Here is a 17,843-nt window from a genome sequence, read left to right as displayed (position 1 = left end):
ATAGAGAAGCTGGGCCAATTGGGAGGGATGTGAGAGACAGTATAACTCGTGTCTGCATCAGAATCATCTTGCTCTCACTCCTGCCAGACCCCTGTCAGTGTTCTCTAGAAACTGAAGCCTGCAATGCCCTGGGACGGGTGAACCTGGTCAGCCCAGGGGCAGGAAGCCAATAGGTCACTGGAATTACAGGCTCATCAGAGATCTTCAGTAGGAAGATGGAGAATGGACCAGGAAGCCAGTCAGCACCCAGCCTTTGGTGGCTGAGCTGGATAGAAATTGTCACCATATGACAAAATAATAATTTATAAATTATCAGAGTTCATGAAGGAGGGGGAGCGGGGAGGGAGGGGAAAAATGAGGAGCTGATACCAGGGGCTTCAGTGGAGAGCAAATGTTTTGAGAATGATGAGGGCAATGAATGTACAAATGTGCTTTACACAACTGATGTATGTACGGATTGTGATAAGAGTTGTATGAGCCCCTAATAAAATGATTTTTTTTAAGTGAAACATGACCCTTGGTCTTTTTCTCCCAAAGAATTCTTCCAGTTTCAGTCTCTGAGGAGGAGCACAAAGGGGCACTCCACATTGTCTCCTGTTGCTGATTGCAGCTAAATATTGCACATCGGGACAGGGCAACGGGATGGGAGCTTAGACATCGGCTGTTCTCAGAGGTTCTGAGCGGTGCTTCCTGGAGAGCTACTTGGGACAGCCCTTCCCCCACTCGCCACCTGCATTCCGACAGCCCCGCCCGACCCAGAACAGGTCCACGCTGCTTCTTTCTGATTATAAGAAGGCTTCTATATAAGCTTTTATTATAAAACCAATTCTATAGTTAAGGTTTTGAAAACTGCTGCAGTCTAAATTCAAACCCTTTCATGACATGGATAAAGAGCCGGAAGCCCAAGGAGACCTAACCTTGAACCTCGTTCAATAAAGTACAAGATCAGGAGGAAGTAGAAGTCAACAAGGGCCCATATAATCCACCAACTTGCGTGTTTAGCCCTCAGTTCATGGCCTATTTCCTATCACTGTGATAAAATATCTCCGCCATCATCTTTCATTGTTATGGTCGGTCAACCAGATAGAAAGAGAAATGTAAGAATCACTTGAATAATAGTATACTTAGACATAGTTTTTGACGCAGTTGCTTTTGGCCAGGCGGATGTCTTTCCAGATGCCAGGCATGTCCCCACGGGTGACTACAAGTCATAGTTCACACTGAGCCCACTTGAGTGCCTCCGGAGGCTCGGGAGTGGAAGTGGTTATGAGGAGTTACCATGCCTGCTGCCACAGGAACGTTTGGGACACTCAAGCCCACTCAGAGGAACCTCGGAAGAAAGGTCTGGGAACCAAGTCCAAAGGGTCACCCCTGACAGCTCTGCGGTGACACACGGGGTGCCAGGGGCCCGAATCTACTCGGTGCCAGACAACAAGGGCACTGCATGTCTCAACTCCACCCGCGGCGCTTCCCCGTCACTCACGGTCATCAGGCCTCCGACAAGGTCACTGGTGTGAGGGTCTTCGTCTTTGGCTCCCAACTGAGGGGAGTACAGTTCCGTGGTCCGTAGAATTTCTAACACTCGATCCAAGGCTTCTGCGACTGTGACGGGGCTGTTTTCTTGGGCGGCGTTGATTATGTTTATGACCTGAAAGGAAGAATTCATTTGAGAAGACCAGGCTTCGAATACCCCAAAGTCTCACATGTGCCAGGAGTCGTCACTGTTCAGAATCACCCGTTTCCACAACACTGCTCCCTCCTACGGAAGCACCCCTCCTCCGTGTTCCTCCTGCCTGCTGACCATGTTCTCTGGGCCTCTTTCACTGACCCCTCTTCCCTGAGTGCTTTTAAATGTTGTTTGATCTTCCATAGTTTATTGGCATATAAATCACATACCATACAATCTAATCATTTGGCCATATGATGAGTTTGCAATCTTCACAATCAATTTCAGAACATAGTCTTCTCATATTCATTGCTATTTGCTCCCCATTTCTCTCCACACCCTCCGGCCATGTCCCTGGGTAATTATTATTAATTTTTTAGAGTAAAGTTTATTTATTTATGTTTGAAATGAACTTTTTTTGTCACTAAAAGCTCCAAGTTCATTTCAGTTTTCTTTTTTCTTTTTTTAAATCATTCTATTGGGAGCTTGTACAACTCTTATAATAATCCATACATATACATCCACTGTGTCAAGCATATTCATACATTTGTAGCCATCATCATTCTCGAAACATTTTCTTTCTAGTTGAGCCCTTGGTATCAGCTCCTCTGTTTTTCCACTCTCTACCTGCCCCGCCCCACAAACCTTTATAAATTATTATTATTTTGTCACATCTTATACTGTCCGATGTCTCCCTTAACCCACTTTTCTGTTGTCTGTCCCCCAGGGAGGAGGTTATATGTAGGTCCTTGTGATCGGTTCCCCCTTTCTATCTCACCTTCCTGCCACCCTCCCAGTATTGCCACTCTCACCACTGGTCCTGAGGGGATCATCTGTCCTGGATTCCCTGTGTTTCAAGTTCCTATCTGTACCAGTGTACATTCTCTGGTCTAGCTGGATTTGTAAGGTAGAATTGGGATCATGATAGTGGGGTGGGGTTGTGAGGGATGAAAGCATTAAAGAACTAGAGGAAAGTTGTATGTTTTATTTTTGCTAAACTGCACCCTGACTGGCTGGTCTCCTCCCTGAGACCCTTCTGTAAAGGGATGTCCAGTTGCCTACAGATGGGCTTGGGTCTCCACTATGCACTCCCCCTCAATCACAATGATATGATTTTTGTTCTTTGGTGCCTGATATTTGATCCTATCGGCACCTCGTGATCACATAGGCTGGTGTGTTTCTCCCATGTGGGCTTTGTTGCCTTTAAGACCCAGATGCTATATCTTTTGATAACTGGGCACCATCAGCTTTCTTCACCATCTTTGCTTATGTACCTGCTTTGTCTTCATCGATTGATCATGTTGGGAAGGTAAGCATCATGGAATGTCAGTTTAATAGAACAAAGTGTTCTTGCATTGAGGGAGTACTTGAGTGGAGGCCCAATGTCCATCTGCTGCCTTAATACTAAACCTATAAATGTATGCACCTAGATCTATTTCCCCATCCTCATATAGAAATATATTTACTAGGTAATTATTAATCCAGTTACTGTCTCTATAGATTTACCTATCCTGTATTTCATATCCAGGAAATCATACAAGGCAAAAACAAGAGGCAAACAAGAATAACCATCCTCCCCTCCAAAAAAAAAAACAAAAAACGACAAAACAAAACAGAGGAATAACCTCCCCAAACAGAAAATATTAAAATCCAAAACAACTTTAAAGTGGATCAAAAGGGAGAACAATGATAAGGTGCTACATTTTAACCTGACTCCATCTTCCATCATGGGCTCTACACAACGTGCTGCTGAAAGCAAGGCTATTCACCGGACTGTGGTCGGAGGGGGCTCACCGGAGGCTTAACCCACGTGGGAACTCTGCAAATGGATTTTGGGCTTCCACTGTCATCGATAGCCTTCTTCAAGCTGGGCGCTAAGAATTTAAGCTGATACCACCCCCTCCTTCAGATTTGGGTTTTATTATTTGCAGTCCTAGGATCACACAGGCAGGTGAGTTCCTTTCATATGGACTTAGTTGATGCCTCACTTAGATGGCTACTTATTTTAAAAAGAGCCTGTAAGACCCCAGATGCTACTCTTATGAAAACTAGGCACCATCTGATTGTTTCCCACTGCACTTTGCTACAGCACTCATGTCTTCATGACCTCTCTGAGTTTACTTGTTAAGGTTGGAATTCCTTGAAAATCAATCCTGGGTCTTGACTCACTCCACAGACCTTCCCTAGATGATCTCCTTCATGTCCACGAACAGCCCTGCTCAATCCCGTGTCCCCGTCTTTCCCCGTTAGCCCTCCCATGTGCCATCTCCCTCGACTTTCCTACAAGTGCTCAAATGTCTGAAGGCCCCTTTTCAACCCCAGTGGGTTTTCCATTTTGTGTTTCCTGCTGCTTGGACTCCTCATATTGCTCATGTTTCAAGTCTACTTTTAAAGATTACTTCTTCTACAGAGACAGCTTCCATGACCACCTGTCTCACTCTAGCTAAGTCAAGACCTCTTCCCTCATTCACAGAATACTATCATTTCCTTTCATAGCACTAATTCTACTTTATAACTGTTATGCTGATGTGTTTAGTACCTGTTTCCTATGCCAGACTATCAACACTGTAATCTCAATGCTATTTCATTTCCATCTCCAGCACCTGCCCCCTTGCTAGGCAGCCCTGGGTAGGGGGAGGCGAGGCATACGCTGCCACGCACCTTTGTGATGGGAGCTTCAATGGTCATGGAGTGGATCCTGGCCATGGATGGATAGCGCCGGCTCTGTAGGCTTGGTGCTGGAGAGAAGGCAAAGATGTTAGAGCTGGCTCTGGTGTCTCAGCTTGTCTAAGTGCAGAAAGGGCGTCCCTCCATGGGAGGGGGCCCGGATTCTCTTAACACTACAAGAAACAAAACGCATCATCATCTCCACAAACCTCGAATACAGCCAGTCCGGAGACTTCCCCATTTCTGTGAATATTACTTATAATTTCCCAGGAACCTACAAATGAAATGCTAAAATCATCTTTGCCATTTTAGTCTCTCTGAAAATCCAATTGGTTACTGAGGCCGGAGTTGATGGAACTCAAGAGTTGTTTGGCAAGTTTCTGCCTCGCAGAGGAGAGATGTTGTGCTAAATCCTCGCTCCTAGCGTTACCTGGGACCGATGATTACGGGAAGGTAAGGGAGTGCGGCAGTGACCCGCGGCTATTGCCGTCTACTCGATGTTGACTCACGGGGACCCTACAGGACAGGGCAGAACCGCTCCTCTGCCACGTCTGAGACTGCGACCCTTCACAGGAGTAGAAATCCCCCCTAGTCAGGACTGAAACCTGGGTCTCTGTTGGGAGGTTGAGAAACCAGGTCACTGGAGCCCTTTCTGTCCCCAGAGACCGAGAGTCACCTTGGACAAACGACTTCAACGTGGGAGGGTATGTGACCAAAGGAACCAGCGTGGGATAAATTCAGAGAAGACAAAAGGCTATGGGAAGCATCACAGCGTTAAATAACCCACAACTACACTAACATGTTTTCTGCATACCGAGAGGAAGAAAAATAGCCAGCTTGGTTGAAACCCTATTCCTTGGAGTTTATATGTGGGTGCACTCCTCGCCAGGGCTCATACTTTGAAAAGGTCAGAGAAATCTGAAAACTCTCTTACCGTCGCTGCCCCGGGAGGATATTGATTTCACATCAATGGACTCTTTCCTCCTGCTCTTGTATCTGAACGAGTGAGACTCTGAGGGCATGAGAGGAAAAAGAGGGGTGATTAGTTTTCAGCACCATGCCCAGGTGACGGCCAGAGACTCCCTCCTCCCCTGTTCTCTAAGGAAAACAGACTTGACTTTTGAAGCACTGGACAACAATCGTCAGAAAGGGTACACGGCGTTCTCTTTATCGAGACGCACAGAACTATCTGTCGAAGCTGTGGCTCCGCATGACGTCCAGTGAATGGAGCTTATTATCAGAGGTGATTGAGTTCCGTGAACAAAATATTGTTATGAAAGGAAACATTACAACTTTGGAGAACTTTTAAAATAACTGTTAGCTTAGCTATAGTGTTAACTTGCTGCTTGCTGCAAACCAACACAGTTTTGTTGGGTTCCTAAAGTAATTTTCAAACGGAAAAGCTTAAGAATCTTCTAACCCAGTGGTTCTCAACCTGTGGGTGGTGACCCCTTTGGGGTCGAACAACCCTTTCACAGGGGTCACCCTATGCATAACAGTAGCACAATTACAGTCACGAAAGAGCAATGAAAATAATTTTATGGTTGGGGGGGTCACGACAACGTGAGGCACTGTATTAAAGGGTTGAGGCCCGAGGAAGGTGGAGAACCACTAACCAGAGTTGGGGCTTGTTTCTTTTCTTTTGGTTCCGTTAGGCCTAAAGCACGGCCCATTCGGCTGGGTACTGAAGATCCTTATGGGGTTATGTGAGGAGATAAAGTGCCAGTGAGCGCCAGAGACCCTGAGATCCTCATCTGGGAAGCAGCCGGGTCCATTTTGGGACCCTCGGAACCATCTGAGCTCGCGGGATTTCAGGCTGGGATTTCATCAAATGACCCGCACCGCTGATCACAAGAAGAGAGGGAAGAACACGCAGGATCCTATCCTGCCCCCGCCCCCACCCCTGTTTCCACTAGCGACATAAACTCTCACCCTTGTCCCCACTTTTCTCAGGGGAGGAGAAAGCCCTGCAAAAGGGATTCTGCGTGGGGAGGGAGGGGGAAATGAGGAGTGGATACCAAGGGCTCAAGTAGAAAGCAAGTGTTTTGAGAATGATGATGGCAACAAATGTACAAATGCGCTTGGCACAATGGATGGATGGATGGATTGTGATAAGCATTGTACGAACCCCCAATAAGATGATAAAATAAAATAAAATAAATAGCAACAAAAGGGATTCTGCATCAGTTTTGCTGACTTTGCTGCCCCTTGAGTACAAGGTCTAAGTGTCCGCCATCAGCGGGGACCCGGGTGGCCGCTGTCAGGGCCTCAGTGTCGCAGCAGCAACAGCAGGCACCTGCAACTCCTCAGACGCTCAGCTTGGGGGCAGGACATGCAGGCGTCAGTAGGAAGGGTGCACTTCGCAGACGGCAGGAAGTGGTCGTTCTCCCCCAGAGAAAAACGCAGTAAAGCTTTAGGAATTCTCTAGGGTACCAAGAAAGCCTTGCTGCTAAGGGAACCGACTCCAGTGCGAAACTGTGAAAGTTTGAATAGCCAATGTACTAACTAGACTGCGTAGAGTCTGACTGTCTCTCTGGCTCAGTACTGACAGCTGTAAAACGGGCTCACGAGAGCATCCAAGTCAGAGCGAAGTTAGAAGTGAATGAGTTCAAACACAGGACAGTGCTGGACACATACTAAGCATCTGGCATGTGTTTGCTGTTACTCTTATATAGTACATTTGCATACATATGTCTTCTTTTTAGATAGTCATGGGATTATGTTATATTGTTCTGCTACTTGCTTTTTACTTTTTGGTTTTGTTTTTACTTTATAATGTCTTAGACATTTTTCTACATCACCTCTTAACCATTTATTTTAGTTTGGCCAGTAAAACATCGATTCTGTAAAGAAAGGCTCAATTGATGACTACACATGAATTCTATTTATCCAGCAGGATGTTATGGAGAACTTTTATAAAATTAATTGGAATGCCGTAGCCATAGAGCCTCATCCTAAAAGATCTAACTTAACATTTACGATCCTTCTGCCTAGTTATTTTCTTCCAGATTCTGACTAATGACGTTTTTGACCTTGACTGTTTTTTTTAGCATTTCCATGGAGAGTCATCTATGGCTATCAGGACTTCAGATGATATTGCTAGGCTATTAAGCTAGGATATTGCTAGGGATTTCAAACCCTGAGAAATTAAACATTTGTTTCTAGCCTATTCAGGGACATGATAATTATATAAATACCTGTCATTTGTGTATCAAACGATACATAAATGTAATTTATTAAAGGTTTAGGATTAAATTCAAGATTATGGAACACAAAACATTTCCCAAAATGAAATTCCCAAATTAAGTTAAACTAGGGCGTAAAAGGGGTGGGGGGTGTCTTAAGACTGTGGCCCGTGTTGGCTACTTCTGCTCCAGATCACGTAAGGGCCATTACTCCAAGGCGGGTGATCCTAATTCTTTCTTACTTAATGCCGGCCAAAATGCGGAGGCTCTCTATAGCAACAGAGTAAAAGTATAGAGACGTATTCTTCGAGGAAGCCTACATAAGACCCTGTAAATAAAAAATAGTTCATTACTCACTCTCTCAACCAACATTTGAGGAATGAATTTAAACTTCAACTGGAGATATGATAAAGGCTATGAAACAAGTGTCCTCCAAGACATAAGGATATTGGAGGTAAGCTATTACTAATGACAGTCAGTAAGTAAGCTATCACTGATACTGTAAGTGAGCTACCATTTACCAGGGACCTGCAATAGCGCAGGCTGTGTACTAGGAACCTAAAATGTAGTTGCTTCACTCCGTCATGGCAGCAGTTCTGAAAGCTGCCTAGGTGCTTCCCCTTTGACTGAGGAGAAAGTTTAAACTTGGAGAGACAGGCAGCCCCAAGATGAAGCTTGAATAAATGGTAGAATCAATACTTTCCAGCATGTGACAGTGGGAAATTACCAGTGTGTGACCATTTATTGTCTATTATGTGCAAGGTAATGCTGAGCAATCTAAAGGTTATGAAAATGCATGTAACAAATTTTTTGGCATAACTCATAAGTTATACAGTTAACATAGCACCCTCACTGTTAGGGTTATAAGACATCATCTAAACCACTGACAAAGAACTGGGAGGGTAGAGGGAGAGTGGGTGGAAAGAGGGAACCGATTACAAGGATCTACATGTGACCTCCTCCCTGAGGGAAGACAACAAAAAAGGAGGTCAAGGGGGACGTTGAACAGGGCAAGATATGACAAAATAATAATTTATAAATTATCAAGGGCTCATGAGGGAGGGGGGAGCAAGAAGGGAGGGGGAAAAAAGCGGACCTGATGCCAAGGGTTTAAGTGGAGAGCAAATGCTTTGAAAATGATGAGGGCAAAGAATGTACAGATGTGCTTTACATAATTGATGTATGTATGGATTGTGATCAGAGTTGTATGAGCCCCTAATAAAACGTTTAAAAAACAAAACAAACAAACAAAAAGAAATCGTCTAAACTACCTGAGGAGGAAGGGAGAGTGAGTGAGAATGATGCATGTGTGCGTGTGTGCATGTATGTGTACATGTGTGCGCGCATGTGTGTGTCATGTCTCATCGCATCATTCCTAGTTTTCAGAAAAAGGGAAGGAAGATACAGTTAGATGTCAGGCACTGCTAGCTAGATCTTTCCCCCTTTGACCCTCATAACAGTAAGATGGGCGCTATTAATTCATTCTACAAATGCAGACACTGAGGATGAAAGAGATTAAATAACATTTTTCTCCTAGGCAAAATTCGGACCACCCTAGAAGCAAGGAAGGAAGAAAGGTCTAGGTTTATACAGTCGCGGCTGGAGCCCCCACAGGGAGAGAACATGAGAGAGGAAGTTTTTGCAGAAACAAGAATTTTAAGTCTGGTAACAGACTGATTTCTTCTCCTCTGATGGTCAGAGAATCCCAGATCGTGTTCCACGTACCGGCCAGTAGCTCCCCTCCCCTCCTTGAAGGGGATGAAAACAAAGGTCAGATGGTGGCAGCCGGGGGTGAGGGGAGTGAGCACAGAGCTGCAGTGGACTCAGGGCTGCTCTCTGAAGGCACAGCCCCTAGTTATGGCAAAGGAAGGAAGATGGGACAGGACTGGACAACGTCCTGTCTCCCCTGGACTTTTTGAGGGCTTCTCTCTTCTTCAGGGTCAGTAACCAGGGGAAAACCCAGCTTGAGGAAGGCATGTCAAAGGAATGGTTGCCGTCAATGAAGCTGCAAGGCATTTTGAAGGGATTCTGTTTTGCTCCGGACCCTGCAGCCTTCCCCTGGCACCACTGATTTCAGCAGTCCAGGTTCTGGGTTGGTGGAAGCCAGTGACTCTTCAGAGCTGTATACACACTTGAACACCACACCCCCCACCCCTGCCAACCCACGAACGGATAAAAGAGAAGTCTTCTCACCTGTCTGAGAATTGTCTCCCGAGTCACGGTGAATCTTGTGAATCTGAAGTGGTTCCAAAGTTTGGTAAAACAAGAGAGACAAGAGTTTAAATACAGTATTCGCTAGATTCTAGCCAAACAACTTAGTTTTAAAAAAAAACAGTCTGAAGACTTTAAGAAGGCAAGAAATTTCACGGATATTGAGAACTGGAAGATATACAATCAGTGATATTGCCACCACCACTGTAGGGCTGTCAGGGACTTCCGGAATGGCCTGAGCCCTAGGACAGGAAGGCCCACACGGGATGAACTTTCCAAGCTGGGTATCTAATCCCCCGCCCTGCCCCCCGCCCCCCTCGACCCGAGTCAGCTAGTCTCGTTTCGACAGTCCGCAGAAACAAAGACAAAAGCGTTATCTACGTTTAAAAGACTAACATACAACCTGTATAGATAGGGAAAGCTTAACATTTCACACATGCTAGGACCTTTCCCTGCAATGTCAAAATGAGCCCCTGTTCAAGCCCAAGCTTAGAAAAAGCTTCCTAAGAAGTTCTTCAAGTGCCCATCGACTATAAACCTACGGTTGCTGGATCGCTTCCGACTCAGACCACCCCTTCAGGGCCAGTGGAACGCCTCGCAAGGTTCCCAAGGCCACAGGTCTCAGGCAGCAGACTGCACACCCTCCTCCTGCCAGCTCCAACTGCCCACCTTTCCGCTCGCAGCCAAGTGGCTTGCCCACCACCCCTGCAGGGCTCCTTCTGCACAGCCTGCAGAGCCCCTCGGTGAAGCGTTTCTTCCTAACGATTACCCTTCCCGTGACCCCTCGATTACCGCATCTGAACCCGAGATGCGGGTTACCACTCGGCGCTTTCTCATTGTCAACGTTCCCCGCGTCAATGGTTTTGTGCTAAGGTTCAATAGCTGTCTGTTGAATGGTGCGCTAAAGTCATTAACACTCGGCACATGCTTTCCGTCCGTTTGACATTTCTCGTGTTCATGACTAAGACACGGTTCTGGAGGCGCAGTGAGCTCAGTCACACTTCTTAATCAGGCGGCTTCCCTGCCAACGCGCCCACTTCCGGCGCTCAAGCAAGACGGGGTGGGGCGAGTTACCTCGAAAACCGAGACAGAGAGCGAAGAAGGGCGGTCCATGTGGCCCAGTCACGACAACGCTGATGGCCAGGAGCCCACAGAGGTCAGACACAGGCACGCCCTCCAGCTGAACGAAGCCCTTGCTAAGTGCAGTGCGGACACAGGCGTTCTCGCTGACTTCTTCCGCCCGTGCACCCCTCACAGCTGCTGACTCCATGACGCGAGCAACCTGTGCTGTAGCTCGCTCGCACTCTGACTAACGGCTGGGACTCACTCATTCCACAATCCTGGCGCTTTTATTTCCCCTGGGCACAAAGGATTGATGTTGTTTTTTTCCCTTAAAGGATACAGACCATTTGCTGCGACGCGTCTGAACACAGTAGGAGTTGGGATGCTAGACTAAACTCTGCCTTGCAAACTGCTTCCTCCACCCAAAGCCAGGCATCTTTCCATACTTGGCCTTTCTCTCTGAAGCACAATGCACATGCCCAGAGCCACCAAGGCCCAGGGCTCCTTAGATGACCCTTCTCCCCTGTCATTAGCTCCCTCAGGCCGGCTGATGGAACTATGGGTTCCTGCGCCCCCACCCCGGTGGGCTTTGGGTCCTTGTCGTCACGAGATGAAGTGATGCGCGGCATCGAGTCAGCCCGAAGGGGAGGCAGAGGAAGCCACGGCATATGTGCAGGGTCAAAGGCAGCAGGGGCAATTACTGTTAAATGCACAATCCAGCAATAGAAAATGGTTAGGCAGGGCTGTCTGCTCACACACATATGAAGGTTTGACAGCGGCTATTTGTCTATTTGTGTATCTACCCTTGTTGAAAATATATCCCTGACTGTGGTGGAGCTTACAATAGACAACGCTAGGAAAACTTCTTAGTTTAACCAAACACCTTGGGGGATTGACACCAGCATTAATTGGCACAACGTAGTTCGAGTTTCTGCCCTGTCCCCTGATGAGTAGCAACTGGGGCCTTAAAAGCTTATGAGCACCCATCTGAAGTACAACCACTGGTCTCTCCGCCTAGGGGAATGAAGAGTACTGAAAAGAGACATAAGGAGCCAATTAGTCCAGCAGACGAACCGACCGTGCATGCATCAGTCTCCACAACCCTGAGACCAGAAGGAGGAGGTGGTGTCTGGCTACCATGACCAACTGCCCTGCAAAAGGCCACACTGGAAGGTTCTAGATAGACTGGGGTGGGGGGGAATGCGAGACAGAGCTCAACATCATGAGAGAGACCAGGCTTCTGGAGGAAAGAGAGAGAGAGGCAGCACCTCCAAGACTATGACCCTTCTTCACCCTTCAGGCTACGTCACTCTGCCAAGTCTCCCCACCTTGTCACACCAATCACCCACTCAAGATAAGAAGGGCAGCAAGTCCCCACAGACAAGGAACGGCGATAGGAAACAGGACGGCAATGGCTGGGCTGAAACAAGATGGACAAGAATCGTTGACAGCAAAGCGGATGGCCTCTTCTTAAAGCATCTAAATTCCCAACAAAAGGTAAAAATTTCAAAAGGCATTCTTGTATATGAAAGCCAGCGGGGCGGTGGGGGGAGGGGCATCCATAGCCAACCCTCTTGCTCATCTCCTGTCCATCATCAAATATTAGTAATACCTTTGGCACCACCTGTTTCTCTGGCGCAGACCGTCATGTGAATTTGACACTACCCTCCTGATGAGCCAAGCCCTCGGCCTGGGGCAGTCTCAACGCTTAAGTCAGTGTGCCGTGCACTCAGGGCAACCTTGCAAACCCGTACCCTTAATCCTGCTAAAAACTCCTGCTCCCCTCTGCTCTCAGGAGGGACCCCACGTGCTAACTGGCCCGAGACTCTGCAGCACAGCCTGGCCACCGCTGGCCCTCCCGTCATACTGCTACCCTCGTCCCTCTGTCCTGGGCTCAGCCTGCGGGTCACACGGGGCTCCTTTCCACCCTTCCAATTTCCTCATAAAGAGCCCTGGTGGCGCCGTGATTAGGCAGTGAGCTACTCCCCACAGCCGCTCCGTGGGACAAAGATGAGGTTCTCTGCACCCATAAAGATATACAGTCTTGGAAACCCTACATCCGGTGGCAGTGGGAGCGCGTCTCTGCAGGTTCTTTATCACCTCAGGGCCTTCTCACGTGCCGTTTCTCTGCCCAGGAAGATGACCTCCCCATGCTCCCTTCCTCCTTTCCCCATCTGCACCCAAGTTCAGATTCAAATGTGAGCTCCCTCAGGGAAGCCTTCCCAGATATTTCTTCCTGCATCCCAGTCTCTCATGAGGTCAGGTCCTTCGGTTATGTGCCACTGATGGGTCGCTCCCTTACTGCATTTGTCACAGTTCATGATCTGCTATCTATTTGACTAATGTCAAACTTCAGCTTTCATTTAGGGGATGTGTCTCATTTTTATTTGCAGCTGTTTGTCCTCATTTTGAGTCATGCCCCATCACCAAATGAAAGGCCCCAAGGATTTGCTCCGTCCAGGTCACTGAAGTCGACTATACTGAGGAGGGAGCTCTTTCGACCTATGAGGCTCGTCTTCCTGCTGCCCATCAAGCTGTCAGTGGTGAGTTTTGCAGTAATGGCCGCCTCTTCTTAGTCTGGAAGCCCTGCTGGACCTGGCAGACCCTGGGTGACCCTGCTGGCATTGAAAATCCTAGCGGGCATAGCTTTCAGCGCCACAACAAGCCACCACAGTACAGCAAACTGACAGTCCAGGATCATCATTGTGTACACTTGGTCAACTTTCGAGGCTTTGGGTCCCTCCGTGTACTCCGTGCCAACACAGTGCCTGGCATGTGAAAACGAAACAAGCAACTCAACAAAAATAAAACGAGTCCATCAGAGTCTGAGATGAACCGGGCTCTCTTCTGAGAACATGTAGGGAAACACCTGCTACTCATGGATTGGTCTTTGAGGACCCTAAAAAGACTGACCTGGGCACCCCTAAAGATGTTGACTTGCAAGCGTTTCATGGTAGACTACTGACGAATAAATTTTCCCGAAAATGTGTGTGTTTGTTTTTTTAAAGCAAATATAGTATTGACTTGAAAAAATGTCCCCACGTGCATGGATGGGGCCAAATCTGGGACAGCAGAAGAGCCAGTGTGACGGTGAAGAACCGCAGCCCGCACGTCTGAATCCGTCTTTCTGAAACGGGTGGTTGTCTGAGAACCCTGCACCACCAATGGATTCCTCCTCACCTCTAATCGTGAACCCTCTTCAGTACCAAACCCAGTGCCCGCCAGTCAATTTCAATCACAATAACCACACACAGGGCTTCCAAGACTGTAAATCTTTATGGGAGCAGACAGCCTCATCTCCCCCGCACCCCCCTAACCCCCCAGACAGAGTGGTTGGTGGACGTGAACTGGCGACCTTGTGGTTAGCAGCCTACTGCATAATCCACAGTGCCTCCAGGGCTCAATGGAGTGGTAAGAGTGGTTAGATACGAGGGGGCTTCAAAGAGCTCATGGGAAATGGGATTAGAAGTTCATGGGAGGGGGTTAGAAGCCCCTCCAGAGTGCTTCAAAATCAAAGTGAGTGCTGATTTGTAGGGAAATGGAAGTGGAAGTGGATTTGAACTATTTCTTGACAATATAGATGAATGCTGCCTCTGATCTAGAGATTCTGGAATTCTGATCAGTTTTATATTGGTTGGTTGTTTTTGTGGTTCCCCTCCCCAAACTCTTATGAACCGGTGAGCCATTTGGTTACGTTGAGGGGAGGTTTACGATGGAACATTCTTGATCAACATTTCCAGAACCAACCACAGGTGCTTTAGTGCTCATGGTAACAAGAGTACTGCGATGAAATGCTCTCTGAATGCTGGGTGAAGAACTTTTATCCGGAGCCGTGCGAGACTCTCATCACTTACAGGGAAAGAAAAGAACGGTGGGAGTGTACCTTTGATGATCTTTCTTTACTCACTGAAAATACTTTGATGAGCATTTCCTTAGAAATGATGAATAGATCAAAGACCTTTGTCATCTGCCTTTCTTTGGAAAACCACTTGGAGATGCAGTCCTCACAATTCCTACACGAGCAGCCCCACTACAGAGGGACAGACAACCTCCCACTACACAGCGACAGACAGCCTCCCACCACACAGCAACAGACAACCTCCCACCACACAGGGACACACAATCTCCCCACCACACAGGGACACACAACCTCCCACCACACAGGGACAGCCAACCTCCCACCACACAGGGACACACAACCTCCCACCACACAGGGACACACAACCTCCCACCACACAGGGACAGACAACCTCCCACCACACAGGGACACACAACCTCCCACCACACAGGGACACACAACCTTCCACCACACAGGGACACACAACCTCCCCACCACACAGGGACATACAACCTCCCCACCACACAGGGACACACAACCTCCTGCAATATTCCGGTCCAATGACCACCTTGACAGAATCCCTAGAGCCCTGGACTGGTTGGCCTTGACATGGACTCTCGCACGTTCCCTGGTGCAGGAGGGTTGCCGCCCTTTTTCAGGTATCAGCGGAGACCTTTGGAGCAGTGAAGCTTCCAGATGAACACAGATGAACTGAAACAGACTGGGAAGACGGACTTGGTGATCTACTTCTGAAAGCTATTTAATAAAAAAGAACCCTGGAGATCACAGGAGAATACTGTCCAATAAAGGGCTAGCAGACGATTCCCCGAGGCTCAAAGGCACTCACAATGCACCCTTGCCACAAGAATGAGTTAGAGTAGACCCAGGATCACAACATGGTACAGGACTAGGCAAAGTTGTTCTGATGTGTATAGTAGGATCACCATGAGTCAGACCAACTTGTCTGCAGTTAACAACAAGGCCATGGACAAGCAGGTGTCATCTTCTTCCATGAATTGTGATCGTAGGTTCGCAACACACCGACACATCAAGACACAGAAGAGAAGCGGCATGGATGCTAATGCTGATGTCTAGTTTCAGATCTTTTCACCTCAGTCAATTGATTAATGGGCTCAGTATAGTAGCATTCTCTCCCCTTTTATCCCGATTTGGTAAAATCATTGAACATGTTATTTTTATCAAACTAACACTGACTGGTTTACTATAAATGTGAATAATACATTATGAATTTTTGAGATAGTACTAGAATAAAAAGAAAAAATCCTTGCAATTCCACTTTTTTGGGTCAAATGCTTTAGAGCAGATATCTGTTTACCCTTCTCTGCGTTTAGCTGTTTCCTTGGAAATGTTTAAGCATCATTCTGCGCGATGCCTGACAGCATGTTCCAACAGCCCTTGGCCCAAGTATCTCTACCTCCGCTGGCCTGGCACTCAGCATGCATTTTCAGACCTTTACAAAGAAACATTCTCATTCTTCAGCTCAGTTACAATTATTTTTACCTCGTTATCTCAGATATCTATTTTTTTCTTTTAAAAATAATTTTATTGTGGGCTTGTATGACTCTTATCACAATTCATACATTCATCTTTTGTGTCAAGCTCATTTGTACATTTGTTGCCATCATCAGTCTCAAAACATTTTCTTTCTGCTTGAGCCCTTGGGACCATCAGCTCCTCATTTCCCCCCTCCCTTCCCACCACCCCTTCACAAACCCTTGATAATTTATAAATCATTATTGTTTTGTCGTGTCTTACACTGTCCAATGTCTCCCTTCACCCACTCTCTATTGTCCATCCCCCAGGAAGGGGGTTATATGTAGATCCTTGTAATCGGTTTCCCCTTTCTCCCCCACCTTCCCCTTACCTTCCTGGTAGCACTACTCTCATTATTAGTCCTGAGGAGTTTATATGTCCTGAATTTCCTGTGTTTACAGTTCTTATCTGTACTAGTATACATGCTCTGGTCTAGCTGAATTTGTAAGAATTGGGATTATGATAGTGGGATGAGGAAGCATTAAAGAACTAGAGGAAAGTTGTATGTTTCATCGGTGCTATGCTGCACCCTGACTGCCTTGTCTCCTCCCCTCTACCCTTCTGTAAGGGGATGTCCAGTTGCCTACATATGGACTTTGGGTCTCCACTCTTCACTCCCCCTCATTCATAATATGATTTATTTTGTTCTTTGATGCCTGATTCCTGATCCCATCGACACCTCATGATCACACAGGCTGGTGTGCTTCTTCCATGTGGGCTTTGTTGCTTCTGAGCTAGATGGCCACTTGTTTATCTTCAAGCCTTTAAGACCCCATACGTTATATCTTTTGATAGTTGGGCACCATCAGCTTTCTTCACTACATTTGCTTTGTCTTTAGCTATTGTGTTGGGAAGGTAAGCATCATGGAAGGCTAGTTTAATAGAAGAGAGTGTTCTTGCATTGAAGGTCAGATATCTGTGTTTTTAAAAGTGCACAGGAGCATCGTATGACCTCCCCTGACTTCACCAGGTGGAAAGTGACCCAATTTCATCAATTCAAAGCCTATTCATGTGAGGCTGAGGTCAGACCTGCCTCCATTCTCCAACCTTCCTTACCAATTCTGATACTAATGGTCATCCCCACAGCATTCTTGATTTCTCAGTTTAGTTTGCAAATTCATTGCAGTGGCCACACAAAACTCACAGTCAACGCTCACAATCATGGGATTTAGTAGAAAGGTAACAGTTTACAATTTAGGATCAGAAATATTCAAGGTGAAGTTCTTTGGTTAGGACAGTCGTGTCCATAGGCAGGCCTCTCTCTCGCTCTCGGTCCCTTGGCTTGACTTTTGTCCTGCTTGTACAATGTTGTGAAGCTCTTTTCGTATTGCTGGCCAATGCCCAAAGGTCATTCCACTCCACCATAAGCTTCAGCCTAGAGGTGCTCACCTCTCCTCCCGACTCAGCAAATGTAACAGCTCTGATTAAGTTCCTGGAGGCTCCCACTCAGCATGTGGTCCTCCTGCCCAAATGACGCTCTGCGAACTGCTTCAGGGGCTAAAGAAGCCCTCTACTTTATCTTGCTCTTGGCCTTGCTGCTGCCACGCTGCTGTATCTCCAGTATCAAAGCTCTCTGTGTCCTTGAACTAGTAGGTTCCGCCAGCAGGGATCTCGGGGTCTAAAGCAGGCATCCTCAAATTATGGCCCACGGGCCACAGGC

At 47.1% G+C, this 17,843-nt stretch overlaps 1 protein-coding gene across 9 annotated transcripts in view; it reads right to left on the bottom strand.

Annotated features, from left to right (window-relative positions):
* PDE8B (phosphodiesterase 8B) overlaps positions 1–17,843 on the bottom strand; it is a 278,883-nt gene that overhangs the window by 31,645 nt on the left and 229,395 nt on the right. For 8 of the 9 annotated variants that reach the window (XM_075543049.1, XM_075543051.1, XM_075543053.1 and 5 more), the window contains 4 exons: positions 9,712–9,754; positions 5,268–5,345; positions 4,328–4,404; positions 1,484–1,648 (listed from right to left, as the gene is read on the bottom strand). In XM_075543049.1, the coding sequence (XP_075399164.1) occupies positions 1,484–1,648; positions 4,328–4,404; positions 5,268–5,345; positions 9,712–9,754 (363 nt within the window). The remainder of the gene's footprint in view (positions 1–1,483; positions 1,649–4,327; positions 4,405–5,267; positions 5,346–9,711; positions 9,755–17,843) is intronic. The other variant, XM_075543055.1, reaches the window with a different exon arrangement.

Source organism: Tenrec ecaudatus, chromosome 2 (genome assembly GCF_050624435.1).
Source record: "Tenrec ecaudatus isolate mTenEca1 chromosome 2, mTenEca1.hap1, whole genome shotgun sequence".
Classification (NCBI taxonomy): Eukaryota; Metazoa; Chordata; class Mammalia; order Afrosoricida; family Tenrecidae; genus Tenrec; species Tenrec ecaudatus.
This window is presented reverse-complemented; position numbering and strand designations above follow the sequence as displayed.